At 42.3% G+C, this 23,116-nt stretch overlaps 1 protein-coding gene and 1 long non-coding RNA gene across 2 annotated transcripts; both read right to left on the reverse strand.

The window, feature by feature from the left end:
- Positions 1-262: 262 nt before the first annotated feature.
- LOC140454962 (uncharacterized) lies at positions 263-11,337 on the reverse strand. The gene is made up of 4 exons (XM_072549639.1): positions 10,964-11,337; positions 10,672-10,795; positions 7,596-7,669; positions 263-2,208 (listed from the first exon to the last, which is right to left on the reverse strand). The coding sequence occupies exons 1-4, from the start codon at positions 11,292-11,294 to the stop codon at positions 1,952-1,954; spliced, it is 786 nt and encodes a 261-aa protein (XP_072405740.1). The 5' UTR covers positions 11,295-11,337; the 3' UTR covers positions 263-1,951.
- Positions 11,338-17,131: 5,794 nt separating this feature from the next.
- Positions 17,132-22,086, reverse strand: LOC140454963 (uncharacterized). The gene is made up of 2 exons (XR_011952747.1): positions 21,333-22,086; positions 17,132-18,477 (listed from the first exon to the last, which is right to left on the reverse strand). It is a non-coding gene; the product is annotated as an uncharacterized lncRNA (long non-coding RNA).
- Between the last annotated feature and the right edge of the window lie 1,030 nt (positions 22,087-23,116).

The raw sequence follows: 23,116 nt of genomic DNA on the forward strand, positions 1-23,116 counted from the left end.
CAAACCAAATGTTGAAAGCTAGAACTGGAGACATTTTTTTATACAATGTTATAGCCTTTATTTGGAGAGACTTCCATTACAAATGTGCACCTTCTGATTCCAACAATACAGTTTCAGATTGATCCCAATAATATGAGGAAAAGTGAATTCCCAGTTTTTGCACATCACAATGTACAATTACAGAATTCATAGAACAGTTAAAATGAAACATTTAACAAATGGAAGCTTAAACTTCATTTCATTACAGATGATCATTGGTTGGCATTCATGAGGCATAATTACTTGCCACTTATCAATCCATGCTATCCAGCACTTGCTACATCAGACGCAGATATTGCCTGAGGAATTCTGAATAGAATCAAGTGCAGTGCATTCTTCCACAAAACAAAATCCTAATCTGGTTTAAATCTTCATCTCAACCAAGACGTATGTAAATTAAATATCCTTTGTCAAGTATAGTAAAGAAGCAAAGCCTACATTTGCAGAAGAAGGGTGTGTTTTCAATGCAAAGAGCAAATCAGCCATACAATGAACTATAAAACTGAATTGATCTTTCATCAACAGTGTTGCTGTAACCAAAGAAAATGTTGCCTATCATAACATTCATAAGAAATCTGAGATTCCAGTTCTAATTGAATATTCTAATCTTGCTTATGGATAAGATATTACCTTACATTTCTCTGAATAGAAAATTTGTACAAATTCAGTTCCATCTGAAATAGGTGATGCCTTATAATGGAACAATGTTTGCTTTATTGAGATTCCATCATGGGGAAATATTCCCTCTGCATGTACTTTGTGAAACCCCTTCATCATTTCATATATTTCCAGAAGATCAAATATCACTCTTCTAGACACACCATTACTAGCAACAGCAAACTCTCCTAATGCTTGCTTTTTTTTTGTTCCTGACTATTGCTTTTATTCATCACTCATGTTAAACCGACCGCCTATACTTACTTGAAATGTCCTCACATACGTTTTGGAATGAGTGTGTCACTTTTGCCACTTTTCAAAACTCTGATGCCTCTCCCAGATCTAGGGAGGAGTGGAAGAATATGGAATGCACTTCCACTATCTCCACCCACACATTGAAATCAAAATCAGCTGGTCTAGATGCCTAATCCACTCTGAGAATGTCCAGTTGTTTCAGTACCATCTCCTTCCCAATTTTCACCTGATCCATTACCTGTACCACCTCCACTTCTACTTTTACTTAATCAACATTCTTTCCTGAGTAAACACCAAGGTAAGGGACTTACTAAATATTTTCATTGCCAAAGTGTCTTTCACTTTATCTCTAATGTACCCCACTCTACTTTTTACTATCTGCGTCGTAATACACAGCTGTATTTTACTTATCATGCCCCTTTTCATCTTAATCTATTTGACCTGGTTCTTGCTTTAAGGATTTGTCAGACATGCATCATTCACTCTTTTTCTTTCATCACATTCTCTTTCTTCTTTTAGAGCTTGTCTTTGGTCCCTGTTTTTCTGATTTTTTTTTGGAATCGTCTTAGTCTGTACTTGTATTATCTCCATCTTAGAAATCAGCCATTATTTGGTTTCATTAGCTCTTGTCAATCCTTGGTTCCATTTTGTCCTGCTGAGATCTCCATCAGCCCTATTACAGGTTTGAACTTATGCTTTCAATTGTTTTTTTGTTTCTATCCATGACTAATATAACACTTGAGTGTGTAACCTTGACATGCTGCTCCACTTTATTCTGCAAGATAGGATTTGGCAATTACTCCTTATAATGTTAAATATTCTTTGAATATTAGTAAAAAGCAGCTTTGAAAGCCACAAATCAAAAAGCCAGATTACAGAGTCTAGAAATGATTCCTCGATTGAAAGAAACACATTTAATTTTCAACACAATCTTCAAAAAGCAAATAAAAATTGGATTCATTGCAGCTGCAACCCTTTACCTTTCCAGAACTATGTGTATTCAGTTAAACTTTGCAGGTTTGTATTCTGTAGTAACTGACTCTATTACCTCTTTTGCACGTTTCAAACATTGGAATAGAATCATCAGTATCATTTCATCAGTTTCTTCATTCCGTTCTACTGGAACCTTTTGGTCATCCTTGCAATAATAGTTGTTCAGGAGGAAAACATCAGGACAATGCAGTGACTGAAAAATTGCTTTTACATTGAAATTTCCGATTTCTGTTGCATGAGTTACAACAATTATTGGCCACATTCCTGCAGAAAAGTTGAAGAAAATGCAAAAAATGTTATTTTAAACTTTATTGAGTTACAAAAATAGGATGAGACCTCTCTCACTAGAGTGCAGAAGGTTGAGGGGGTGATCTTATGGAGGTTTATAAAATTATGAGGGGCATAGACAAGGAATTTTTTCCTGAGAGAGGGGGAGTTCAAAATTTTGCGCAACATTTTTAAGGTGAGAGGAGAAAGATTTATAAAGGATATGAGGGGCAACACTTTTCACAGAGCAATTTGTGTGCGTGGAATGAACTGTCAGAGGAAGTGATGCTTACACAGCTAAAGGACTTTTGGATAAATACAAGAATGTGTAAGCTTTGGAGGGATTTGGGCCAAATTCAAGCAAGTGGGACTAATTTAGTTTGGTAATATGGTCAGCGTGGAATAGTTGGACCATTCAGTCTGTTTCCATGCTGTATGACTATGACTCTCTCTAGTATATGTTAGTCTATTACAGAAAATCTTGCTGAATCAGTGCATCCTGCAGCAGGAGTTTGATGTTTTTCCCAACACGTTCAGCTTGAAAGTAGTTTTGCAGTTTATCTTGCAGGAAGGGCAAATTGCTGCACTGGAGACAAAGGATTATCTGGCACCTCAATAAGTAACTGAACCAACAGCCTAACTCCTTGGTGTAATATAATGGCATAGATAGATGAGTGGTTGGGTAACAAGAAACAGAGAATAGGCACAAGTCATTTTCTGGTTGACTAGAAGCAGGACATGGTGTGCCACATAGACTAGTGGGAGGCGCCCATCTTTTTATAATTTATGTCAGAGGTTTGGACACACAGACTGAAGCCAGAGTCACCAAATTTGCTGACAGCAGAAAGATAGACAGGAAAGCATGTTGTGAAGAGGAAATAAGGAGACTACAAAGGGATATAGTTGGAAAAGGTCTGGCAAATGCATTGTAATGTTAGAAAATGTGAAGTTATTCATTTTGGCAGGAATAAGAAAACAATATATTATTGAAATACATTGCAGAGCTTGCAGAGCTCTGGGATGCAGAGGAACCTCAGTGTTCTCATGCATGAATTGCAAAAGATTAATATGTAATTACAGCAAGTAATTGCAAAGAGCATTCAGCACAATAGTAGGGAGGTTATTCATTATACTGGGCTTCGGTGAGACCATATCTGGAGTAAAATGTTAAGTTGTCATAGTCCTACCAGACCATCATCCTGCTGTCTCAGAGAGAGAGACAACTGGTGGTGGTTTAACCTGGCAGGCATCATGCCACAGACAAGGGGTGAAGTTGAGAGGGAGACTTCTTCATGGTAAACTCAGACAATGTAGGAATTGAGCCTAACATTGGCATAATATTGGCATAATTTTGAATGGAAACCAGCAGTCCAGTTATTTGATCTAATCTGGAGTACCATGTATAGGTGAAGGTTCTTACTTAGGGAAGAATACAAATGTCTCAGAGAAGATTTAATAAACTAATACCTGGAATGGATGTGTTGTCTTTTATGAAAAGGATAGACAGCTTAGACTCATATCTGCTGGAGTTTCAAAGAGTAAAAGATGGATTGATTAAAACATATAAGATCCTTAGGGGTCTCAACAGAGTGCAGTGAGAGAAAATTTCCTGTGAGGTAATATAGAATTCGGGGTCATTGTTTAAAATGAGAAGATTCTCGTGAGGAGAAATATTTTGTCACAGAGTGTCATATGTATTAGGAAATAAACGGGGTAGGAAAAGTTGTTGAATATTTTAAAGGCACAGATCGATAAATTCTTGATGGGCAAAGGGGTGAAAGATTATCAGAGGTAGGTGTTCCATATTTTCAATCAGATTCTTCATGACGTTAGTGAATAGTGGAGTAGGTTTGAGGACCTAAATTACTACTCCTGATCTTTATTTGAGTTTGTCTGCCCATAACCAATGGGATTCAAGGATTGAGAAAGGAACACAGAAACTTTGGAAAAGAAAATCATTGAATACAAATCAGAGCGGGTAAAGAACGAGAAATAAAGGAGGAAAGAAAATCTGGATTAACATATTTTAAATCTCTCAAGATAATTTTTAAGATGTAGCAATAACATTCGACTTTCCTTTCTGCATCAGAGGTTGATTGGCAAAGCATCATTTCATTGCTAAAAGTTACGTAGCAATGTAACCTTGCTAAGCCCCAAGATTCAGTAGCATATTCAGTTTGTAATGGTTGCATTATTCCAACAAGCAGGCCTTTTAAAAATGAAACACTTAATTGGACCTCCATCCACCGTTTTCAATATTCACACCCTCGACCACAGATGCAGATGGCAGAAATGTGTACCATCTCCAAGTGCACTGTGATAACACCTTGGCTCCTCAAGCAGCAGCTTCCAAACCTGTGATGGTTACCATTTAGAACACTACTATCTATAAATTACCCTCGAAATCACCTATCATCCTGACTAGGAAATAAATCATGATTCTGTCAGTATTACAAGGGCAAAATTCTGGAACTCCATTTCTAACTGTATATACGAATGTCCTTACACACCAAGGAATACATGCGCTTCAGGGAAGGCAGCTCACAACACACTCTCCAAGGCAACTAGAGATGTGCAACAAATACTGCCAAGACAGTGATGCTCATATCCCATCAACAAATAATACAAAGTACATTAGCTTCCCAACTGTTGGATGGATCTATCAAATTGACATTGGAGTGGACTACTGACCTTTTATACTCAGAGACATTGATGATGGTGATTGGGTGGTGGCAATAAAAGGGGAATGGGACACAGCTGCCCAAGGGACTGTGGGACTGAGGGACCGAGAGAGGTGCTGACCTTAAAAACCTCATGTTGGACAGAGGGAGGAAGCCAGACTACAGAGGAAAAGGCAATGCCAAAAATGTTCAGACCAGCAAGGTGTGGGCAAATCAGTGGTTAGATGAGGAAGGTCAATGGTGAAGTCCTGAAGTTGAAGTTGAAATGAAAAAATATAGGATGATAACGAGGGGGTCAACATGATGGATGACTTATCAAGAGGTCAGATCCACAGCAGTGGAAAGTCTCAAGGGTCATTGGTTAAGTAATAATTGGGCAGTTGGGTGATAGATTGATGGTCATTAGTGATGAAGAAAAAATTATTTTTTTTTGCTTGAGGGGCTGGGGTGATGACATCCTCTTTCTGAGTCAGCCTGACTTTATACAGATATGGCTTATTAGGTGAGAGTTATCACAATTAAGTTTGAGGATGGAGTTAACTGAGGTACGTGGAGACCAGTGTATAAATGATGCTAACATTGCTCAAAGATACAGAGGAGAAAGAGGGAAACAGAACCGCTAGCAATTCCCAGACATTCCCAGGCTTTACTGAACCATGGGTTCATTCATTCTCTGTGCATTCGCATTTGTCCATTTTTATATGGAATGGGAGCAGCTTCAGGGATCACCAGGTGGCAGATGAAGAGAGATGATGGCAGTTGTTTTAGTTCTCATTGCCTCCTCTCAGACAAGAACTATGGTCCTGGCTTTCAGGAGATGACTATGTACCTGGATGTTCTTTAAATATAGCGCTTGGACCACGGAATTTGTGAGGTAACAGCAGTGGCAATGAACTTCCTGTCTGCTCCACCACATCATTTGGTACGGTCCTCACCTATTAACTAATTCACTGGAGTCAGCAGGATCATGCATGAACAGCAGTCCTGGCAAAACTTGGAAGTGGTGTGCATTCCTGGTCAAACTGCTGATACGCTCACTGGAAGACACTAACACATATGCATTTTTTTTCCTCGTTTTATCTTTCTTCAGAAAAGAACCCCAATCACCAGATTATTCCAACAACCTCTTGTGTTTCACTCCATTTGGACCGCTGCCTCGTGCCTTTGATCCCTTATTGATCATGTCATTGAGAACTGACAATGTGACTGCTTGTCTATTCACTTGAACTTATCTCCCTTTGAAATTCCTGCACTCCACTTTGAGAACTAACCCTGGAATTGTTGTCAAACCTGCTAATCTATGAACAAGTGGCCTTGTTGTCTTGCCGAGCCAGAGCACCAATTCTCCAAAACCTCTAGCCAAATCACCCTGGACCATGACTTTACAACTGAACATTATATTATTGTATTCAAGACTAGCGCTCATCCCTTTGGAGTTCCTCCCTCCAGAGCCTCAGATATTCCTCAAATCTAAACAGCTCATTTCTAAAACTTTCCCAAAATCCATAAACAGCATCATTCTGGGAGACCTATTATTTCAGCCTGCTCCTACCCCATTGAATACTTCTTTCTTTCTTGACTATTTTGTCTCCAGTTGTCCAATATCTTTCCAAAGACACCTGTGACATTTTTGACACATTATGCAAATGCAACTTAGGAAGAATGGTTATTGAATTAAAACATTAATTCTGTTTTCTCTTTGCAAACGCTACCAGACTTGCTGAGATTCTTCAGCAATTTCTGCTTTTGCTACTTTTAGATTTGTAGCATGTGCAATTCTTTCTTGCACCTTAATCTTGCTATTATCTCACCAATACTTTGTCTGTTGTTACAGAACCGTCCTACATTTATAAACTAACCCTTGCATTAAATGGCAATTTTCCGTTTGTCATCCTAATTATTTGCTGCCTTTGCATGCTAACATTTTCTGATGCATTCTATGTAAATAATATTTTTTGATTTTCTCATCTTCCTGTCAAAGTGGTTAACCTAACATTTTCTCACATTGTACTCCACCTGTCAGATATCTGTCCATTCTCACAATATACAACAACCCTTTGCATATTCTCTTTGTCCTCTTCACAGTTTGCTTTCCCATACTTCTTTGTTACTCATCCAGTTGTTGCCCATCCAGTTGGTTTAATTGCAACACCGTTTCATCCAAATCACCAATGTACTTTGCAAATACTTGAAGTCTCATCAAAGATCCCTGACAAAAAAACCCAGTTACTCTTTGCTAACTTGAAACTGACCTATTTATCTCAATTCTGTATTATAAACAAAACATTGATTATATGCAGCAAACTTTCTGATGACACCTTGTCAAAATATCTTTACAGTATTCAAACACACTACAGCAATAGGTACTATTTTATTATTCCAGCTCTTTACATCCACAAAGAGTTTTAACAAATTTGTCAAATGCAGGTTCCTTTTCTTAAGGTCAATATTGGCTCTGTTTGATTATATTATGCTATTGTATTATTCAAAATGATCTGTTACTACTTGTTTAATAATGAAATATACAATTTTCTCAGTGACTGAAGTTAGATGAAATAGCCCACAGTTTCTTGATTGAGCATTGCATTTACTGTTTTTCAATCTGCTGGGATAATATGTCATCTAGAGAATGTAGGGATTTAATCCAAAAATATTAAAAGTTTCCATTATTTCTTAAACCAAAAATAATCATCATGAACCTACCAGTAAATTTGCGAGCACTGTCAATTAATGGCTTTATCATTTGTTTCTCCTTTTCAAAAGATGGAAAGTCTCCTCTGCAAAAGATAATGTGTTACCATATATATTTGATCCTTTCAGAGCCAGTTATAAGGAGCGGAATTTTCTTTTTGAGATTAAGTGTGAAGGTAAGTGTAAAAGTGAGAGGGCCTTTTGGGCCCAATGGCAATTTGGGTTTTTCTGTGCAATTATGTTCTTCTCAGCTCCTTACGTTTGCTTGCACAGGTAAAGCATGAAATTACATCAGCAGACAGTTCTGAAGCCTACTGGGACATGCTGGACTTCAACATCAGAGTGTCATGCTTCAGATCTCACAACCCATTTATCTATTGTCACTGCCAAACAGCCCTGGAGATGCCAGAGAATAGGGGAAAATTGGCACGACGTATTAGTAATGCATCGCTAAAGATTCATCTAAAGACTTTTTAAGAGGAAAGAGAAGTTGATTTCCCAATGGTTGGCAACAAAAGGCCACATTGACTCATTCAAGCAGCCTAGAATGAGACAGTTGTGGAGGTCAGTGCTTTTGATAGTTTTTCACAAAACGCTTGCATAGGATAAACCATTATCCACAAAAGGCACCTTTGAGTTGAGGTCCTTATTGAATTCATCCTTCCTTGCTAGCCCCAGTCAGAGCTGCTGTGTGGCTGTGTTGTTTGGGAGGGTACATTTGCCCAATCAAGCTTTACTGCTCACCTTGTGTGCGACAAACAACAAGCCAGACTTTGTATCATTCAAGCTTCCCATAAGTCAATCAAAAACCTCACACTCTTTCATTTTAACAGTTTGTGCAAAGAAATGGTTTTGTCATAAAGGAGTCAAGGAACCAAGAAGTTTGCACTCATCAGAGTTTGCAGGAAGAAGTATACTCCACTCGGTACACAAGCCTCCTTCAACTATACATGCATAAATCGTCAGGCTTGTGAACACTAGTTTCCTGTTTACACACAAGATTGTGTTGGTGAACAAAAGTTCCAAGGACCTGAGTGTTAATGCATATTCATTACACACTAATGAATGTAAAGCAGGTTCCCACCAACCTGCCTGAACATAATAGCAAAACATTAACCCACTGCTGGGAGTTTGAATATTTTTCTCTCAACCAATCAGGTTCCCTATCCAGCTGCCTGAGCATCTAAAAACTCCAGATGTGCAAGCAAATTCCATCAAAATAATCAATTATGTTGACAGAATAGACTGGTTAACAAGGTTTGTGTAGGTTTGTAGCTCAGGTTGAGATTTAGGGTGTAGGTTTGCTCACTGAGCTGTAGGCTTGATATCCAGATGTTTCATTACCTGGCTAGGTAACATCTTCAGTGGCGACCTCCAAGTGAAGCGAAACTGTTGTCTCCTGCTTTCTATTTATATCTTTCTCCTGGAAGGGGTTCCTGGGGTTTGTGGTGATGTCATTTCCTGTTCGTTTTCTGAGGGGTTGATAGATGGCATCTAGATCTATGTGTTTGTTTATGGCGTTGTGGTTGGAGTGCCAGGCCTCTAGGAATTCTCTGGTATGCCTTTGCTTAGCCTGTCCCAGGATAGATGTGTTGTCCCAGTCGAAATGGTGGCTTTTTTCATCCATGTGTAGGGCTACGAGGGAGAGAGAGTCGTATCTTTTTGTGGCGAGCTGGTGTTCGTGTATCCTGGTGGCTAACTTTCTTCCTGTTTGTCCTACGTAATGTTTGTGGCAGTCCTTGCATGGAATTTTGTAGATGATGTTGGTTTTGTCCCTGGGATACACTGGGTCTTTTAAGTTTGATAGTTTTTGTCTGAGAGTGTTGGTAGGTTTGTGTGCTACTAGAATTCCGAGGGGTCTTAGTACTTCTTTGATGTATGGCAAGGTGGTTAGGGTTTCTGGCTGTGTTTGGTCTGCTTGTCGTGGTTTGTTCTTGAGGAATCTGCGCACTGTGCACAAACATTACATAGGACAAACAGGAAGAAAGTTAGCCACCAGGATACACAAACACCAGATAGCCACAAAAAGACACGACATAGATCTAGATGCCATCTATCAACCCCTCAGAAAACGAACAGGAAATGACATCACCACACACCCCAGGAACCCCATCCAGGAGAAAGATATAAATAGAAAGCAGGAAACAACAGCTTCCCTTCACTTGGAGGTCCCCACTGATGATGTTACCTAGTCAGGTAATGAAACGTGTGGATATCAAACCTACAGCTCAGCGACCAAACCTACACCCTAGACTGGTTAACAGTTTCTTCTTCAACAAAATAAACGATACTGTCACCATGCGTCGTCAGGGTCCGTTGACTGAATTTGTGGTCACTGCAGAATGAATGGATTTTATCACAGTTAGTTTGGAAATGGCAAGAATTGATGTTGACCTTCACTGAATAGAGAAGCTATCTGTCTTTTTGTATTTCCTGGGTCTGGCTGGCTAGGCTAGCATATACAGTATTACCTGTCCTTATTTGTCTTTGAAAAGATGGGAAAACTGGGAAAGAGCGAAGAACATGATCATGGAAATTAGTCACCACTATCAAACTGTCTGCCACCTACCCAGTTACGGAGACCAGAGAGGGATCCGGGTCTCAGCCCCACCACTTTTGTGCAGAGCCCGCCCCTCAGAACCTGTTCCAGTGAAATAGACAGATACCAACCCAACGCCTACTAAAACCGACTCTTGTTTGAAAACATGGATTGTATTCAATGCAGCACGCTGTGTAGGAGACTTGGAGATCGTATCTGAACGACTCGTTTGGAGGAACAGGGAGACAGGTGGGAGGCGGAATGGGAATGCCCAAGAAGGAGATACATTGCTGTCAAATAGGTTTTTCTAAAAGAAATCTAATTATTCGGGTTATCTCTTGTGATAGAGTCTCCAAAGACCACTTGTCCATTAAGAGATTAAAGATTTATATGAAACTGTGTAAAAACGTTCAAAATACGTTAATCTAGATATTCCAATGGTTGTTATCTTGGGGAGCAGACTGTACGCGTCAATGTGAACAGGGAGAAATGGCTTTGCAGGAGAGTGCATCCCGCTGTAACTCTGTTGTTTAAACCCCTGACCATTACCTGTAAACAATTACTGGGATGTATATCGTGTTTTGCCAATCAGAATTTCGTGATGTCATGCAGTCCCAAAAATAACTCCCCCAGCCTCCAAATCCGACTTGTTCGCCCACTTTTCGATACCCATCTACAAATAACAAAGTGAGAACATCTGTGAAATATAATCAAAGTGAGAATTACTCATTTTCTGATTAACGTCCAGTTGAGCTGCTTCGCTTCTTCTGTTTTGTAACTCGCTGATCTGACAGCCTCAATAATTTACAGCAACAAAGAGGAACAGAACAAAAATATATACCTAACTGAGCACGGAATTCGTAACATTCATTGGAACTGTACGATTTTGCTCCAATGTTGTCGACAATTTCAACATAATCGCTGAGTCGGTATCGCTTTAGTTCAACTGTGAAACTCCCTTGCGGATCCCCTTCACCAGCCTCGGTGCGGTACTCGGTGTCCTTGACCACACACAGGCAGTTGTTAATAAATGTTGATTTCCCATGCCCCATTCTACCGAACAGCCGAATACTTAGTTTGAAGGGTCGGTATGAGTTAGTCCTCATGCCACCTGATTGTGGATTGTAGTTTAGAAATTCCTCTCTGAGTTTCTGGTTTGAATTGAAGGCCATGGTTGTGAAAAGCGAACGGAGAGCTGTTACGAACGAGCTGGAATTCCTCAGCAGGTCTGGCAGCATCAGTGGAGAGAGGAGCTGTGATCATGTTTAAAGTGTATGGGACCTTTTTATCTGCGCAACTGAGGGCGTTTCAGGAAGCATTGATCCAGGATCCATTTCAACAGGTTCCTTTATCACAGCCTGGGTTAAATCACGATTGGAATTGTTAAGCGCCGCAAGTGGCAAAAATACACTTCCAGACTAAATGTTCCACTTCTTGTAGAAATTACCAATACCTAAGTAAACTGGTAGTAGCCATAGACTCACAAGAAAACCTTATGGGTAAGATTTTTATTTCATAGGATCATAGTCATAGAGATGTTCAGCACGGAAACAGGTCCTTCGGTCCATGCTGATCAGATATCTTGAATAAATCTAGTCCCATTTGCCAGCACTTGGCCCATATCCCTCTAAATCCTTTCTAGTCACGGACCCGTCCAGACGCCTTTTAAATGCTGTAATTGTATCAGCCTCGTCCACTTCCTGTGGCAGTTCATTCCATACATGCACCATCCTCTGTGTGAAAAAACGTTGCCCCTTAGGTCCCTTTTAAATTTTTCCCCTCTCACCATAAACCTATGCCCTCTGGTTCTGCACTCCTCACCCCAGGGAAAATACTTTATCTATTTATCCTTACATAGGCCTCATGATTTCATAAATCTCTATAAGGTCACCCCTCAGCTGCCAATGCAGTGGGGAAAACAGCTCCATCCTATTCAGCTTCTTCCTATAACTCAAATCCTCCAACTTTGGCTACATTCTCGTAAATCTTTCTGAATCCATTTAAGTTGCACAACATCCTTCCAATAGGAAGGAGACCAGAATTGCACGCAATATTCCAACAGTGGCCAAAATAAATTTCTCACACAGCTGTAACGTGACGTCCCAACTCCTACACACAATGTTCTGACCAATAAAGGAAAGCACATCAAACACCTTCCTCACGAGGAGGAAGTGAGGACTGCAGATGCTGGAGGTCAGAGTTGAAGAGTGTGGTACTAGAAAAGCACAGCTGACAGGCAGCATCTGAGGAGCAGGAGAATGGACGTTTCGAGCATAAACCCTTCATCATGCATGAGGCTGGTGGTCCAAGGGGGCTAAGAGTTAAATGAGATGGGGCTCAGGCTGGGGGGGAAGGTAGCTGGGAAGGTAGATGAAGGTGGGGATGAAAGTGATAGGTTGAAGAGGAGGGTGTTGGTGGGAAGGAAGATGGACAGCTAGGACCGTTCAAATGGGTGGTGCTGAGTTGGAAGGTTGGGACTGGGATGATGTGGAGGGGAGGGGAAATTGGGAATCTGGTGAAATCCATATTGATCCTGTGTGTTTGGAGGGTTCCAAGGCAGAAGATGAGGCATTCTTTGTCCAGGTGTCAAGTGGTTAGGTTTTGGCAACAGAGGTGCCTGGGAACTTCATGCCCTTGACAGAGTGGGAGAGGGAGGTAAAGTGTTCAGCCACAGGGCTATGGGGTTGGTTAGTGCAGGTGGCCCAGGGACATTCTCTGAGACAACCCACAAGTTGGCTTCCTGTCTCCCCAATGTAGAGGAGACCACATCGGGTGCGATGGATGCAGGAGATGACATGCGTGGAAGTCCAGACAAGTTTCTGATGGATGTGGAAGGATCCTTGGGGGCCTTGGACAGAGGTGAGGTGGGAGACATGGGCACAGGTTTTGCATTTCTTGTGATGGCAGGGGAAAGTGCTGGTAGAGTAGGCTGGGTTGGAGGGGGGAATTGGACCTAACAAGGGAGTTGCAGAGGGAATGGTCTCTCCGAAATGCAGGTAGGGGTGGAGAGGGAAATATATCTCTGGTGGTGGGGTCTATTTGTAGGTAATGGAAATGGCAGAGGATGATGCAGTATATCTGAAGGTTGGTGAGGTGGAAAATAAGGACCAAGGAGATTCTGTTCGTGTTGTGATTGCAAGGACAGAGGTGCAGGAATTGGAGGAGATGCACTGGAGGGCATCATTGCCCACATGGGAGGGCAAATTGTGGCCTTAAAAGGAGGAGGCCACCTGGTATGTTCTATGGTGGAATTGGTCCTCAACGTTTGGGAGAAGATTTGTAGCTCGGGTGCTTGTTGTGGTTCTGTTCGCCGAGCTGGGAATTTGTGTTGCAAACTTTTCATCCCCTGTCTAGGTGACATCCTCAGTGCTTGGGAGCCTCCTGTGAAGCGCTTCTGTGATGTTTCCTCCGGTATTTATAGTGGTTTGTCTCTGCCACTTCCGGTTGTCAGTTCCAGCTGTCCGCTGCAGTAACCGGTATATTGGGTCCAGGTCGATGTGTTTGTTGATAGAATCTGTGGATGAGTGCCATGCCTCTAGGAATTCCCTGGCTGTTCTCTGTTTGGCTTGCCCTATAATAGTAGTGTTGTCCCAGTCGAATTCATGTTGCTTGTCATCTGCGTGTGTGGCTACTAAGGATAGCTGGTCGTGTCGTTTCGTGGCTAGTTGGTGTTCATGGATGCGGATCGTTAGCTGTCTTCCTGTTTGTCCTATGTAGTGTTTTGTGCAGTCCTTGCATGGGATTTTGTACACTACATTGGTTTTGCTCATGAATTGGTCCTCCTGGGAGGACATGAGTGGAGGCAGCGGAATTGGAAATAAAAGGTAGCATTTTTACAGGAGGCAGGGTGGGAGGAGGTGTAGTCCAGGGAGCTGTGAGAGTCCATGGGTTTGTAGTGGATGTCTGTGTTGAGACTGTCACCGGAAATAGAGAAGGAGATGTCCAAGAAGGGGAGGGAGTTGTCTGAGATTATCCAGGTGAACTTTAAGTCGGGGTGGAAAGTGTTTGTGAAGTTGGTCAACCGTACAACCTCCTCATTGTTAACTCCAATACAGTCATCGATGTAGTAGAGGTAAGAGTAGGAAATGGTGCCAGTGTAGCTGCAGAATACAGACTGTTCCACGTACCCAAAAAAGAGGCAGGCGTAGCTGGGGCCCATGCAGGTACCCATGGCTATCCATTTGATCTGGAGGAAGTGGGAGGATTAGAAAAAGAAGTTGTTGAGGGTGAGGACTAGTTCAGCCAGTCAAATGAGAGTGTTGGTGGAAGGGTACTGATTGGGTCTGTGGGAGAGGAAGAAATGGAGGGCTTGGATGCCCTTGTCATGGTGGATAGATTTGTACAGGGACTGATAAGGCATTGTGGGCCGGGGAAACAAAAGTCATGGAAGAGGTGGAGAGGGTGGGTGGTGTTCTGAATGTAGGTGGAGAGTTCCTGGAAAAACAAGAACAGTATGGTGTCAAGGTATGCAGAGATGAATTTGGTGGAGTAGGAGTAGACTGAAACAATGGGTCGACCAGGGCAGTCAGGTTTGTGGATTTTGGGGTGGGAGGTAGAATCGGACCGTGCAGTGGTCCTGGACTATGAGGTTGGAGGCTGTGGGTGGCAGATCGTTTGACAGACCATCTCTGGGACATGCACACTGACCAACCCCACTGTCCTGTGGCTGAACACTTTAATTCTTCTTCCCATTCTGCCAAGAACATGCAGGTCCTGGGCTTCCTCCATCACCAAACCTCAATCACTGGACACCTGGAGGGAGAATGCCTCATCTTCCACCTTGGGACCTTCGAACCACACAGGTTCATTGTGGATTTCACCAGTTTTCCCATTTCCCCTCTCCCAAACCTAGTGCCAACCTTCCAACTTGGCACAACTCTCTTGAACAGTCCCACCTGTCCAGATTTCTTGAACCACTTAAGTCTATTTAGTGCTGATAAACCCAGTCTGCCATGAGAGAGAACTTTTTGTGGTTTTTACCAAGCCACATTGACTCAGAAAATTCTAAAATGTTTTGGCACAATTTTCAACACACATTTTGAGCACAGCAAGAACCCATTAAAAATCTAGTAAGTTAATGAGCAGATATGGTTCAGGACATCAGGATGAGCTCTCCTACACAAAAGAAAGTTCATTCTTCGGCCTCCACCACGAGCCCTGAGCCTGCTCACCCACCGTACCTGCACCACTAGCCCTCCACTGGACACTGCAATGTCTGAATCACCCCTGTTCCGGTCCAAGTACAGGATAGTCCTGTTTGTTGGCTTCACCAAGTTGACACTGCATTTTCAGATATGTTTGGTGCTGCTCCTGGTATGCCCTCCTACACTGTCATGGAACCAGGGTTGATCACCTCCTTTGGTGGTAATGGTTGAGTGGGGGATATGTCAGGCCATGAGGTGACAGATTGTGCTGGAGCACAATTCTGCTGCTGTTGATGGCCCACAGCGTGCCATAGATACCCAGACTTTACTTGCTACATCTGTCTGAAGTTTGTCCTATTTAGCACAGTGATGGTACCACACAACATAATGGAGGGTATTCTCAATGTGAAGGCAGAACTTTGTTTCCATAAGGACTGTGCAATGGTCACTTTTACTGATAGTGCCATGGGCAGATGCATCTGCAGCTAGTAGACTGGTAAGCATGTCAAGTGTGTTTTTTTCCCCCTATTGTTAGTTCCCTAACCACCTGCTAGTGGCCCAGTCTAGCAGCTATCTCCTTAAGGACCTGACCAGCTTGGTCAGTAGTACTGCTGCCGAGCCACTCTGGGTGGTGGGCATTGAGATCCTCGAACTAGATTACATTTTGCACCCTTGTCACCCTCTGTTTTCTCCAAGTTTGTTCAATATGGAGAAGTACAGATTCATCAGCACAGGGAGTATGGTATGTCGTAACCAACAGGAGTTTTCCTTGCCGATGTTTAACTTGAAACTTTGAGACTTCATGGGGTTAGGTGTCAATGCCCAGGGCAACTCCCTCCTGACTGTATACCATTGTGCCACCTCCTCTGCTGGGCATGTCTGCTGTCTGGAAAAGGTACAAGAAAGCAACCCAAGTTGTACACTGTGCAGAAGCATTAGACAGGTATGTTTCCCTCTGTGCAAAGCAACCTGGGAGGAGCATTACAATGCTTTGGTCAATATGATGTTGTGAGAATGGAGTCATGCCAATCCTGAAACGCATGAAGAAAGCCTGGGGGTGGCCCTGCCTTGTACCATGCCATGAGATGTTGGGGAATAATAGTGAACATGGAGACCATTGAAGACATTGGTGTGCTGCACCTGGTACGTAACCGTACAGACTCTCAAGCCTGGATTTGGCACTGTCAGGTTTTTCACTGGTATCTGGGAAAATTGCATATTGCATGTAAACAAGGCAATTAGCTATTAATGAGATACAAATACATGGAACTAGGATCCCTGTTGGTTACTCATGTGGTTCTCATCTTACTGTTGAAACACTAAGAGAAAAGCTGGGGTTTTTTTCTCAATATCAAGAATCCAATTTTTACACATTTCCCACATTACTCAGCTGCTGGGTAAAATCTGCTGTGCATCTTCCACTTCATGTTCATATTTTGCATACAGGTGTTTATAAACAATCACCACAAACTACAACAAGATGATTGACAAACTTAACTTCAAAGCATCACCTCAGGGTCAGAGGAAGACAAATTCAGGACAATTAATTGTGGTCATGCTATCTCCATTGAGAGGTTCCATTTACTGTGCAGAGGTGGAGCCAATGGCAGGTGAACATGTATGAAAATGGGTTTGGGTTCTTTTTTATCTTACCATTTTGATTGACCATCATAGGATATTCCCTAAAACAGAGTTATTTCGTGAAGTGTATGAAATGGAAAACTCAATATTTGAGTCATGAAGTGACCCCTGGGAATTGAAAAGAATTCTGTTTTCAGATTTTCCTGACTCAGTACATTCACATGACTATTACATGATATAGTTGACATCAAATGTCCGAACAGTACTCACACTATTAGGCCAGATTATAAACAGTGGACAGGTTTATTGAACATCAAACAAAAATTGCCAATAATCAGTACAAAGAGTTTATGTACAGGAGGAGTACATAGGTGTTAGTAAAAACATCAAAGGCATCCTTTTACACCAACCCATCACAACCTTAACCACCCATGATACAGCTTTCGTTCATTTACCTTATTTTTTCTTTTCACTGATATATGAAAACATTTGATTTTTAAATTGTTTAAATTATTGTTATACTTTTACAGCATTTTCATAAAATCACATCAAGGGAAACAATATTTTGAGCAAATGAAACATCTCAGAGTCTTTCTTTAGATAAACCAAAGAAAACATTTAAAGACCTTGTAAATCACATAATGAATTCCAAACAATGCCTTGTTCTTTCCTTTTCTTCACATCACAAATACGTTCCCCTCCAAGGCACACACCATTCTAACTTAGAATTATATTTATACTCCTTCACTGTCACAGAATCAAAAATCTTGAACTTCCTCCCAAACAGCAATATGTGTATTCCAACAACACATGGACAGCAATGATTCAGGTTAATGTCACTTCGGGAAGGACATTGCAGGTTGGGGAGTGAGCACTTTGCCAGTGGCATCCGAAGAATGTTAGGCAGTGCCACAGTCAAATGCAACCCTAAACAGACAGTTCAAAGATATCAGTCAGGTACAGGAAAGTGGGACTAAAGCAGGCCACAGAATAGTTTTGGCAGTGCAGACTCGATGGCCCAAATGGCCTCTTCTGCATTAAATGGATCCATTGTACTGAAATTAGAAACATCAGGATTACCCAAACTAAAATAGTTAAAAATCACACACACCAGGTTATAGTCCAACAGGTTTAATTGGAAGCATACTAGCTTTCGGAGTGCCGCTCCTTCATCAGGTGGTAGTGGAGTCACCGATGAAGAAGCGATGGTCTGAAAGTGTGCTTTCAATTAAACCTGTTGGACTATAACCTGGTGTTGTGTGATTTTTAACTTTGTACACCCCAGTCCAACACCGACACCTCCAAATCATAAAATAGTTAAAACTGTTTGAAAGTAGGCAATTTAATAGTTGTCAATTTTGCAAAAGCAGAGTGAAAAATTACATCATAAATATCCTAGTAGTCTATAAAGCATGCTCTGGCGTATACTTCTGTTGAAATGCATTCAGATATCTGTTGAAGTTGTGAATTTCCTCTTGATTCCATACACTCTGGCCATTGGGATTCTGGGGCTCAAAAACAAATATTTTATCGCAGCATTTTCTTAGTGTTGGATGTTCTGCTTCAATGTTCTCCCTTGCTTCTTTACCATTTCTCTCATCATCAACAATAAATATCAGGGATGATTTTCCTGCAGAATAAATCAATAAATCAGTATTACAGAAAGTGAATTTTCTGAAATTCAATGGACACCATCAGCATATGCTCGGCCACTGGCAGCTTCTTAGAAAAAATGCCCCCAGAATCTATATATTGCACTTCCACTCCTTGGCTACTCCCATTTTATTTATTTTTCTTTCTTTTGTCTCCAATTCTCCTCCCTTGTGCCAAAGCAGGGTTGGCAGTTGGCGGAGGTACCAGCAAGCAATGGCTGAAGCAGGGACACCAGTGACCAGCAATCTGAAATGGAGACACCAGTGACCAGCAGCCGGAGAGGGACACCAGTGACCAGCAGCCTGAAGTGGAGCAACCAGGTGACCAGCAGCCGGAGAGGGACAACGGTGACCAGTGGCTCAAAATAGTGGTACCAACCAGCGGCCCAAAGCCAGGATACTGGCAACCAGCAGCTAGAGCAAGGACGTCTGCAAACAGTGACCAGAGAAGTCAGCAACCCAGTGCAGAGTATGGCAGCAGCCAGTGATATGACCACGTGGAGCAGCCAGTGATATGACCCTGCGCTGGTTTGCTGCAGAGATTTTTGGAGAGAGACTGTGATGGTTGTCTTTTTAACTTTGCTTCATGTTTTTCCAACCTATTGCTGTCCCGTGTGTAGCTGTACTATTTGTAGCTTTCCTGTATATAGCTGTAATGCAGCCTTTTTTGTCATTTCTGAATTCTGTTACTAAGGATTGTACTGGATCAGGGATGTGCTGTTGCAGTTATACAGCACCTTGGTGAGGCGACGCCGAGAATATTATGAGCAGGTTTGGTCTCCTTTTCTGAGGAAGGATGCTCTTGCTCTCAAGGGAGTGTAGGGAAGGTTTACCAGGCTGATTCCGGGGATGGTGGGACTGATGTATGAGGAGAGATTGGCTAAGTTAGGATTGTTTTCACTGGAGTTAAAATAATGTGGGGGTATCTCATAGATACTTGTAAAATTCTAACAGGATGAGACAGTGGGGGGATGTTGTGAAACTTGAAAGGTTTCAGAAAAGACTTGTAAAGATGTTGCCAGGGTTAGAGGGTTTGAGCTATAGGAAGAGGCTGAATAGGCTGGGGCTGTTTTCCCTGGAGCATCAGAGGCTGAGGGGTAACCTTATAGAGGTTTATAAAATATTGAGGGGCACGGATAGGATAAATAGACACAATCTTTAGATTAGATTACTTACAGCGTGGAAACAGGCCCTTCGGCCCAACAAGTCCACACCGAAGCCCACCCACCCAGACCCATTCCCCTACATATACCCCTGCACCTAACACTACGGGCAATTTAGCATGGCCAATTCACCTAACCTGCACATCTTTGGACTGTGGGAGGAAACCTGAGCACCCGGAAGAAACCCACGCAGACACGGGGAGAACGTGCAAACTCCACACAGTCAGTCGCCTGAGGCGGGAATTGAACCCAGGTCTCTGGCGCTGTGAGGAAGCAGTACTAATCACTGTGCCACCGTGTCACCCACAAATCTTTCCCTGGGAGTCTAGAACTAGAGGGCATGGGTTTAGGGTGAGAAGGGAAAAATATAAAAGGGACCTAAGGGGCAACGTTTTCATGCAGAGGGTGGTGCATATATGGAGTAAGCTGTCAGAGGAAGTGGTGAGACCGGTACAATTACAGCATTTAAAAGGCACCTGGATGGATACATGAATAGATTTAGAAGGGTATGGGCCAAGTGCTGGCAAATGGGACTAGTTTAGGTGAGGATAACTGGTTGAGATGGACAAATTGGACCGAAGGGTCTGATTCTATGTTATACAACACCATGACTCTATGACAGGGTAGATGCAGGGAGGATGTTCCCAATGGTGGGTGTGTTCAGAACCAGGGTTCACCGTCTGAGGATTCAGGGTAGACCATTTTGGACAGAAATGATAGGACATTTCTCCACTCAGAGGGTGGTGATCCTGTGGAATACATTACTACAAGAAGTAGTTGATGGCAAAACATTGAATGTATTCAAAAGGTGGCTAGGTAGAGCACTTGGAGCGAATGGAACCAAAGGGGAGAAAACAGGATTAGGTTATTGAGTTGGATGATCAGCCATGTTTGTGATGAATGGCGGAGTGGGCTGGAAGGGCTGAATGGCCTCCTCCTGCTCCTACCTTCTACGTTTCTCGGTATTCTGTACCTCAGGTGGGACTGAGTGGCGAATCATAAACTTTTCACTGTACAGTACTCATTTGAGTACATGTGACAATAACGCTAATTCAATTCAATTGCTTTCAATGAATAAAGGAATAAACATTCTGTGTAATTTACCTTAGCTAATTTTTGGCCCACTGTGTCACATGACCTTGACATTTTCTTTGGAAAATGAAGTATAATGTGGTAAAATTATTGGTAAAATTATTCACTTTGGTCATTAAGACAAGGAAGGAAGATAAAGGCATAAAACTTGTAAATGTTGATGTTCGGAGTGATTTGGAGGTACTTGTACCAGGAACTCACAAAGTTAGCATGCCTTTTCAGCAAACAATTCGGAAACCGAATAAAGAAGTCTTGCGACAATCAGAAATTACTTTGTTAGACCATTCCTGAAATGTGCAGGTTTGGTCTCAATATTTGAGGAAGGATATGCCTGCGTTGGGATGCGGTGAAGGTTTCATTAGATCGTCTCTTGGGATGAGAAGGTTGTTCCTTGATAAAATGCTGGGAGATGTTAGAACTCAGAACGGGGGACAGGGTAAGACAGAGTGGGAGGGGATGCAGGGCATCGCTAGTGCTGTCGAGTTGGAATGATCACAGAGTTCACAAACGTGAAAGTGTGCAATTCATGTTGCAGTTATTACAGTTAAAAGCAAAGTTACCTCATTGTTACTTCTTACCAGCTTTCAATTCCATGTAATTTAAAAAGTTGTCATAGAAAGAGTCGCGCACGTCCGTAAGGTTCCGTCTTCCATAAAGGTTTGTGTGGTACACTACATACAGATTGTGATACTTCGGAGACCAGCAATTCCGGAAACATCGACACACAAGGTATCTCCAGAACAAGGGGCAGCGGTTAAAGCACTCGGCCACAATTGAGCAGAGAGGGGAACAGCAGCAGCATACTGAAGAGATCAGCGGGAGGAGGAGTTTGTACAGCCCGCAGCAGAAAGCCTGAAAGACTCGTAAGGTGCCCCAACAACAGCGCCACAGCAAGTAGGATTGCTGCAACTCGTCTTCAAATGGACAGTACTCGACCTCCATGCTGCCCAAATCTAACCTGTCGATGACCTTCCGAGGTTTCTCATCGGGACAGAGCGAGCGTACAATGAGATGACAGCGATTCTGAAACAGCGGCATGTTTTGGGCCTCAGTATCACTGAGCATTGCACTCGCCTGCAGACTGGGGGTTCTGGACTCAGTCTGGTGAAAAGCAGCTCTTTGGGATAGGATCGGGGCTCCTCCTGCTGACCACACCCTCTTTCTGGGAATAGAGTTCGGAGTGGGGCTTTGTAGCAAGTAAATGCGGGAAATTGTATTTCATTTTGCACTTCGCCCGAAATCAGTTCCGAAATCAGCATTAGCAGCTTTCAAGAAGACCAGAATTAGAGAGATTCAGATCGAAATCACCTCCCACACATTATACCCATTACAACAGGAAGTTTAATTCTTTGAATGGAGAACAAAGTGCTTGAACTACCTGAAAATATCTTCTAATTCAAGTAAAATTCCTCTATTGTGTGTTGTTTTTCTAGACACAATACATAACCATCTCCCTGAAGCAGAACATTTTTCCCTCTGGATAAAGTCCCTATCCAGATTGCAGTTAATCGGCAGTGCTGCCCAGTCCTGCTCTCCCAGGTTCAGGAATTTTGGGGTGTGGGTCTTATTCTGTTTGTTTGTGTAATGAGATCACGAAATGGACAGTGATTAAAAGCTGGCAACGTTTGATTGACCAAATAAACCATTCTGTGCTGTGCCTGCAGGCAAACACATTCAATAGCAGGTCCCCGCGGATGACAGATCCACCCTTTCCTGAGTTGTGTCATTGCCCCCGACATCAATTTCTAACCTGGATCTTTGCAAGAAACTGCAAACCATCCTCTTCAGTTACTGACGAAAAGCTAGCCCAAATGATCCCAATCTCAGGATTCTCTTCATTCTACCAACAGCAGCAGACATACAGCAATACCATCAGCATCCTGACCTGGTACCATTGCACCATTCCTTTACAATGGCTGGTGTAAATTATTCCCTAACAGCACTTTGGATGTCCATACACCAGCTGAATTGCAGTAGTTCAAGAAGGCAATTCACTATCATCTTCTCAACATCGCTTATGAATAGACAACAAATACTGGCCTTGCCCCTGTGATGCTCACAGTGCATGGGAGAATATCTGCAATCCAACAAGGATCACCTCTGTAAGATTGTCAAATCTGAATCAATGTTGTTGAAGCCCTCTTTCACATTTATGCTCAACCCAGATTCACTGACTTTGACTGTCATTAACAAACTGGCTTGGAGTGGTAATTTTGAGATGTTCTGATATGAGACAAGTTGACCACTCTGATACAAGAGTGTTGTTTTGTTAATATCCTAATGAGTAAAATTTGCCCATTCTCAAGTAAAAGCAAAATATTGAGGATGCTGGAAATTTGAAACAAAAGCATACAAAGTACTG

The sequence above is a fragment of the Chiloscyllium punctatum genome, chromosome 30 (genome assembly GCF_047496795.1).
Source record: "Chiloscyllium punctatum isolate Juve2018m chromosome 30, sChiPun1.3, whole genome shotgun sequence".
Classification (NCBI taxonomy): domain Eukaryota; kingdom Metazoa; phylum Chordata; class Chondrichthyes; order Orectolobiformes; family Hemiscylliidae; genus Chiloscyllium; species Chiloscyllium punctatum.

Bases quoted from the DNA above. Each gene is read 5' to 3' on its own strand.
- LOC140454962 (XM_072549639.1), bottom strand. From the start codon at position 11,294: ATGGCCTTCAATTCAAACCAGAAACTCAGAGAGGAATTTCTAAACTAC. The intron at 10,796-10,963 runs GTATATATTTTT...TGTTATTTGTAG, and splicing joins CGAATTCCGTGCTCAGTTAG to ATGGGTATCGAAAAGTGGGC. The intron at 2,209-7,595 runs GTAGGTTCATGA...ACTTTTCTGCAG, and splicing joins CAGTGCTCGCAAATTTACTG to GAATGTGGCCAATAATTGTT.